We start from the raw sequence: 8,320 nt of genomic DNA, 5'->3' as shown, positions 1-8,320 counted from the left end.
TTGCGTAAAATTTCGTGTTCCAAACATAGGCTTCAACGTCTTATACAGAGCACCCGCAAAAAAAAAGGGTCCTATACAGAGCAGCTGGACAGAGCTATACACAAGAGATCGACGTATGTACACGCTGCGGAGGCCGATTTTTGGTAGGCATCGGAGCAAGCATCACATGACGGAGCAGGCGGTGGGGTTGTCGTCGCTGAAGTAGCTCCGCGCGTCGTTGGACTGCTCGTGGTGGTACCCGTGGAGGTCCGAGTCGTAGTAGCCATGGACGTGGTAGTTGTACGAGCTGGCGCTGCCGTGCTGCGCCGCCGGCGCCGGGTACCCTCCGTGCGGGATGCTGTTGTAGTAGCGGTGCGCGTGGGCGGCGGCGGCGGGCTTGGCCTGGTAGGAGTGGTAGTAGGCCGGCTGCGCGTGAGCGTAGGCGTGGGCGTGGTGGTACCCCGGGTCGTACGCCGACGGCCACAGCACGGCGAGCTTCCCCGTGCGCCGCGCCGCGCGCAGCACCTTCTTCTGGCTCGCCGTGCCCGTCACCGTCACCTTGTCCCGCGCTCGGTCCACGTCCACATAGTGCACGCCTGCACAACACAACCACAAAATTATCAGGACATGTCTCCTGTGCATCGCTTGACGCAGAGGCCGGGGGCAATCCTCTGATACCACAATCATGATGAGAAATTCCTCGGATAGCATACCTTGAAGCCTGAGAAGGGCCTTCCTCACGTTGTCCTTGCAGCCGTCGCAGTCGATGTTCATCTGCATCTCCACGATCTGCACGCAACACAAGGTTTCTCAAGAATTTAGCACTAGACCATGCCGATAATTTAGCCGTGGATAAAGGCAGACAGCCAGGTGCAAGAACTTACCGTCATGGCTGATTGCTCTTGAAGACAAAAGTCGAGCTCCTTTCTAACTCGGAGTGCTTTGCTAGGACAATGTATGGCTGTATATAACGGCCGGAAGGAGATGACAATGTATGGATATTTCTTTTTTCAGGTCAAGTCAGCTCGCGGATAGACGAAGATATCTACTACCAGCTGCAAGTTGCACCAGTAGTGCGTACTATATATATGTAGTGACAGTGGATGGTTTATTATTTGCAATGTAATTTCGGTGCTGCTGTTGGCCGGCCTCTGCATCATGAAAGCGACGTGGCAACTAGTCATAACGTTTTGTCTGGCACTGCCATGACGACGCGGAGCGGTGAATGGCCTGGTAGTTGCGTGATAGTTTTGCGGATGCTGTAGAGCGACCCATCGAGTTTGTTAAGCTGACCTAGAGTAGTGACGATATTTTTTGAGGAATAAGTAGTGCCAATATGGGTCAGCACGATGCAAGTTGAACAAATGGAAAAGCCGATTGTCAGGTGAAATATCAAGTGATGTGCTGCGCTGGACGTGGGCTCAAATGAGCTCGGGTGAACAGTAAAAATCGAAAAACATTAAAAAATTGTTTTAAAAAGATTCAGATTTTTTGAACAATTATTAAATGTTTTTTGAGTTACTGTAGATGGGGATTTTCGTGCTGCGCCTCCTTTTTCTTCCGGGAAATACCTATGTACATCTTAAGGCCTTTTTTGGTTCATAGGATAGGATTATCATAGGAATAGGAATCTTGTAGAAAATGAAATGATATGTATCTCAAATCCTATGAGTAGGAATAGGAAACAAGATGTCATTTGGTTGACATCAAAGGAATTTTTCCATTGAGTCTAGGCTCTTTTTTATTTTTCTATGAAATGTGGAGGATAGGAACCAATCCTATGTTGGAATAGGAATCCATTCCTATGAACCAAAGGGCTCTAAAGGAAAAAATCCTATAAGAATCCTATCCTCTAGAATTCCTGTGAAATTCCTCTAAACGAAAGAAGGCCTAAAACCTGACACAAAGTTGTTGATGCTTTCTACTTTCTCCGTCTTAAAATAAGTGACTCAACTTTATACTAGCTTACAAAGCTAGTATAAAATTGAGTATTTACTTTTCATGTAAGAGTCAATAATGTTCTTCTCTATTCCTTTTTTATTTTTATTTTTGCAAGCATCATGTGGCGGGAAAAAAATCTAGGCATATATATCCAGTTGGACATGAGTGATCATGAGTTATTATTATTGACATTACCCTTGAGGTAAATGAGTTGGGAGGCGAAACTATAAGCCCCTATATTTCTATGTGTTTGACCGAAAATTTTGCTCCATATATATGTCGTGAGTGTCAGCAATCATAGCAGACTAAATGATAATTGAGTATATGGACTTGATAAACAAAAGCTCTTACATGAGACCCTTCCTGAAAATATGATGAATTATAATTGCCTTGTTGACTGAGAACATAGTTTGTTAGTTTTCAAGAAAATTTATGCTTTATGCTTCGTTATTGTGATGAATTGTAACTTGATCATGAGAAATTTTATGATGATATATTGTTGCTATGATAATGACCGTAATGCTACTATGTCCGTATTTTGTTTTTATCGACACCTTTCTCTCTAAACATGTGGTCATGATTATCGACATCGGTTTTCGCTTGAGGACAAGCGAGGTCTAAACTTGGGGAGTTGATACGTCTATTTTGCATCATGTTTTCGTACTGTTATTTATAATGTTTTTTATCAATATAATACTTTGTGGTGCAATCCTAATGCCTTTTCTCTCTTAATTTGCAAGAATTACATGAAGAGGGAGATTGCCGACAGCTGAAATTTTGAACTTTAAAAGCTATATCAGAGATACCTATTCTACACAACTCCAAATGAGCTGAAGTTTCATGGAAAATTATTTTGGAATATAAAAAATACCAAAGAAAAGAAATACCAGAGGGCTTGTGGGGCCCCTAGCTGGCCTTCGAGACCCATCTTCTCCTATCTGATGTCATTTTCGAAAAAAAATCAAGAGAAGACTTTCGGGATGAAGCGCTGTCATCTCGAGGCGGAACCTAGGCAGGAGCACTTTTGCTCTCCGACGGAGCGATTCCGCCCGGGATACTTTCCTCCGGGAGGGGGAAATCGAGGCCATTGATGTTGGGAAACGTAGCATGCAATTTAAAAAAAAATTCCTACACTCACGCAAGATCTATCTAGGAGATGCATAGCAACAAGAGGGGGGAGTGTGTCCACGTACCCTCGTAAAACGAAAGCAGAAGCGTTTGACAACGCAGTTGATGTAGTCGAACTTCTTCTAGCTCCGACCGATCAAGCACCGAACGTACGACACCTCCGAGTTCTGCACACGTTCAACTCGATGACGTCCCTCGCCTTCTTGGTCCAGTAAGGTGTCGAGGTAGTAGATGAGTTTCGTCAGCACGACGTGGTGACGGTGATGGTGAAGTGATCCATGCAGGGCTTCACCTAAGCACTATGAAGATATGACCGGAGGCATAAACTATGAAGGGGGGCACCTCACACAGCTAACTATGAAGATATGACCGGTTTCCCGAGTGGCGCCCCACTCTTTCCATGTATGCATGAAGGGGAAGGAAAGAGGGGAGGGTGAGGGAAGGAAGTGGGAATCCGAATTCACACTTTCCTTTCCATTCCCCCCTTTCCTTCTCCTCCTCCTATGGCCCTATAGGGCGCACCAGACCCTGTGGGCTGGTGTGTTCCTTCACAAGGCCCATATAGCCCATAGAATTGCCGGGGGCACCCGAAACACCTTCTGATGACCCGATAAGTACCCGATACCCTCCGGAACACTTCCGGTGTTCGAATACCATCGTCCTATATATATATATATATCCTATATATATATATATATATATCAATCTTTACCTCTCAACCATTTAGAGACTCCTTGTCATGTCCGTGATCTCATTGGGGACTCGGAACAACATTCAGTCACCAAATCACATAACTCATATAATTCAATATCGTCATCGAACGTTAAGCGTGCGGACCCTACGGGTTCGAGAACTATTTAGACATGACCAGGACACCTCTCCGGTCAATAACTAATAGCGGAACCTGGATGCTCATATTGGCTCCTACATATTCTACGAAGTTCTTTATCAGTCGAACTGTTATGACAACATACATTATTCCCTTTGTCATCGGTATGTTACTTGCCCGAGATTCGATCATCGGTATCCTCATTCCTAGTTCAATCTCGTTACCGGCAAGTCTCTTTACTCGTTTCGTAATACATCATCTTGCAACTAACTCATTAGTCACTTTGCTTACAAGGCTTCTCATGATGTGCATTACCCCAGAGATACCTCTCTGATATTCAGAGTGACAAATCCTAATCTCGATCTATGCCAACCCAACAAACACCTTCGGAGATGCTTGTAGAGCATCTTTATAATCACCCAGTTACGTTGTGACGTTTGATAGCAGACAAGGCTTTCCTCTGGTATCCGGGAGTTGTATAATCTCATAGTCGAAGGAATATGTATTTGACATGAAGAAAGCAATGACAACCCATGTCCATGGTTAGGAGACCTTAACCATCTTTGATCAACGAGCTAGTCAAGTAGAGGCTCACTAGGGACACAGTGTTTGTCTATGTATCCACACATGTATTTAGGTTTCCGATCAATACAATTCTAGCATGAATAATAAACATTTATCATGAATAAGGAAATATAAAATAACAACTTTATTATTGCCTCTAGGGCATATTTCCTTCAGTCTCCCACTTGCACTAGAATCAATAATCTAGTTCACATCGCCATGTGATTTAACACCAATAGTTCATATCGCCATGTGACTAATACCAAAAAGGGTTTACTAGAGTCAATAATCTAGTTCACATCGTCATGTGATTAACACCCAAAGAGTACTAAGGTGTGATCATGTTTTGCTTGTGAGAGAGGTCCAGTCAACGGGTCTGCCACATTCAGAACCGTATGTATTTTGCAAATTTCTATGTCTACAATGCTCTACATGGAGCTACTCTAGCTAATTGCTCCTAGTTTTAATATGTATCCAGATTGAGACACTGAGTCATCCAGATCAGTGCCAAAGCTTGCATCGATATAACCCTTTACGACGAACTCTTTATCACCTCCATAACCGAGGAACATTTCCTTAGTCCTCTTAAGTAACTAAGGATAATTTTGCCCGCTGTCCAGTGATCTACTTCTGGATCACTATTGTACCCCCTTGCCAAACTCATGGCAAGGTACACAATATGTCTGGTACACAGTATGACATACTTTATAGAACCTATGGCTGAGGCATAGGGAATGACTTTCATTCTCTCTCTATCTTCTACCGTGGTCGGGCTTTGAGTCTTACTCAACTTCACACCTTGCAATATAGGCAAGAACCCTTTCTTTGACTGATACATTTTGAACTTCTTCAAAATCTTGTCAAGGTATGTGCTTTGTGGAAGTTCTATTAAGCGTCTCGATCTATCCCTATAGATCTTGATTCCCAATATGTAAGTAGCTTCACCGAGGTCTTTCATTGATTTTTTTATTCAAGTATCCTTTTATGCTATCCAAAAATTCTATATCATTTCCAATCAACAATATGTCATCCACATATACTATCATAAATGCTACAGAGCTCCCACTCACTTTCTTGTAAATACAGGCTTCACCATAAGTCTGTATAAAACCATATGCTTTGATCACCTTATCAAAGCGTATATTCCAACTCTGAGATGATTGCACCAGTCCATAGATGGATCGCTGGAGCTCGCACACTTTGTTAGCACCTTTAGGATTGACAAAAACCTTCTGGTTGCATCATATACAACAACTCGTCTTTGATATCCATTAAGGAATGCAGTTTTTTTACATCCATTTGCTAGATTTTATAATCATATAATGTGGCAATTGCTAACATGATTCGGACAGACTTAAGCATCGCTGCGGGTGAGAAAGTCTCATCGTAGTCAACTCCTTGAACTTTGTTGAAAACCTTTTGCGACAAATCAAGCTTTGTAGATAGTGACATTACTATCAGAGTCAGTCTTCTTCTTGAAGATCCATTTATTCTCAATGGCTTGCCGATCATCGGGCAGTCCACCAAAGTTCACACTTTGTTCTCATACATGGATCATATCTCAGATTTCATGGCCTCAAGCCATTTATTGGAATCTGAGCTCTCATAGCTTCTTCATAGTTCGTAGGTTCGTCATGGTCTAGTAACATGACTTCCAGAATAGGATTACCGTACCACTCTGGTGCGGATCGTGCTCTGGTCGACCTATGAGGTTCAGTAGTAACTTGATCTGAAGTTTCATTATCATTATCATTAGCTTCCTCTCTAGTTGGTGTGCGCATCACGAGAACAGTTTTCTATGATGAGCTACCTTCCAATTCGAGAGAAGATACAATTACCTCATCAATTTCTACTTTCCTCCCACTCACTTCTTTCGAGAGAAACTCCTTCTCTAGAAAGTTTCCATTCTTGGTAACAAATATCTTGCCTTTGGATTTGTGGTAGAAGGTGTACCCAATTGTTTCCTTAGGGTATCCTATGAAGACACACTTCTCCAATTTGGGTTCGAGCTTATCAGGCTGAAGCCTTTTGACATAAGTGTCGCAACCCCAAACTTTAAGAAATAACAGCTTGGGTTTCTTGCCAAACCACAGTTCATATGGTGTCGTCTCAACAGATTTAGACGGTGCCCTATTTAACGTGAATGCAGCTATCTCTAATCCATAACCCCAAAACGATAGTGGTAAATCGGTAAGAGGCATCATTGAATGCACCATATCTAATAAAGTATGATTACGACGTTCGGAAACACCATTATGCTGTGGTGTTCCAGGTGGCGTGAGTTGTGAAACTATTCAACATTGTTTTTAGTGAAGGCCAAACTCGTAACTCAAATATTCGCCTCCACGATCAGATCGTAGAAACTTTATTTCTTGTTACGATGATTCTCCACTTCACTCCGAAATTCTTTGAACTTTTCAAATGTTTCAGACTTGTGTTTCATTAAGTAGATATACCCATATCTGCTTAAATCATCTGTGAAGGTCAGAAAATAACGATACCCGCTGCGTGCCTCAACACTCATTGGACTGCATACATCGGTATGTATTATTTCCAATAAGTCATTGGCTCGCTCCATTGTTTCGGAGAACAGAGTTTTAGTCATTTTGCCCATGAGGCATGGTTCGCAAGTATCAAATGATTCGTAATCAAGTGATTCCGAAAGCCCATCTGCATGGAGTTTCTTCATGCGCTTTACACCAATATGACCTAAATGGCAGTGCCACAATTATGTTGCACTATCATTATTAACTTTGCATCTTTTGGCATCAATATTATGAATATGTGTATCACTACAATCGAGATTCAACAAACCATTCACGTTGAGTGTATGACCATAGAAGGTTTTATTCATTTAAATAGAACAACAATTATTCTCTGACTTAAATGAATAACTGTTGAAATAAACATGATCCGATCATATTCATGCTCAACGCAAACACCAAATAACATTTATTTAGGTTCAACACTAATCCTGAATGTAGAGGGAGTGTGCGATGGTGATTGTATCAAACCTTGGAATCACTTCCAACACACATCGTCACCTCGTCCTTAACTAGTCTATATTCATTCTGCAACTCCTGTTTCGAGTTACTAATCTTAGCAACTGAACTGGTATCGAATACCCAGGGGTTGCTACGAAGACTAGTAAAGCACACATCAATAACATGTATATCAAATATACCTTTGTTCACTTTGCCATCCTTCTTATTCGCCAAGTATCTGGGGCAGTTCCGCTTCCAGTGACCATTCCCTTTGCAGTAGAAGCACTCAGTTTCAGGCTTGGGTCTAGCTTTGGGCTTCTTCCCGGGAGTGGCAACTTGTTTTTCATTCTTCTTGAAGTTCCCTTTCTTTCCCTTGCCCTTTTTCTTGAAACTAGTGGTCTTGTTAATCATCAACACTTGATGTTCTTTCTTGATTTCTACCTTCGCCGATTTCAGCATCGCGAAGAGCTTGGGAATCGTTTTCGTCATCCCTTGCATATTATAGTTCATCACGAAGTTCTAGTAACTTGGTGATAGTGACTAGAGAACTTTGTCAATCAGTATCTTATCTGGAAGATTAACTCCCACTTGATTCAAGCGATTGTACTACCCAGACATTTAGAGCACATGCTCACTGGCTAAGCTATTCTCCTCCATCTTGTAGGCAAAGTATTTGTCAGAGGTCTCATACCTCTCAACACGAGCATGAGTCTGAAATACTAATTTCAACTCTTGGAACATCTCATATGCTCCATGGCGTTCAAAACATTTGAAGTCCCGGTTTTAAGACGTAAAGCATGGTGCACTAAACTATCAAGTAGTCATCATATCAAGCTTGCCAGACGTTCATAACGTTTGCATCTGCTCCTACAATAGGTCTGTCACCTAGCAGTGC

At 42.2% G+C, this 8,320-nt stretch overlaps 1 protein-coding gene across 1 annotated transcript; it reads right to left on the bottom strand.

Moving 5' to 3' along the window:
* LOC125520577 (heavy metal-associated isoprenylated plant protein 28) lies at nt 1-1,028 on the bottom strand. The gene is made up of 3 exons (XM_048685532.2): nt 864-1,028; nt 693-768; nt 1-575 (listed from the first exon to the last, which is right to left on the bottom strand). The coding sequence occupies exons 1-3, from the start codon at nt 867-869 to the stop codon at nt 163-165; spliced, it is 495 nt and encodes a 164-aa protein (XP_048541489.2). The 5' UTR covers nt 870-1,028; the 3' UTR covers nt 1-162.
* Between the last annotated feature and the right edge of the window lie 7,292 nt (nt 1,029-8,320).

This window comes from Triticum urartu, chromosome 7A (genome assembly GCF_056163025.1).
Source record: "Triticum urartu cultivar PI428250 chromosome 7A, HENAU_Tu73, whole genome shotgun sequence".
Taxonomy (NCBI): Eukaryota; Viridiplantae; Streptophyta; class Magnoliopsida; order Poales; family Poaceae; genus Triticum; species Triticum urartu.
This window is presented reverse-complemented; position numbering and strand designations above follow the sequence as displayed.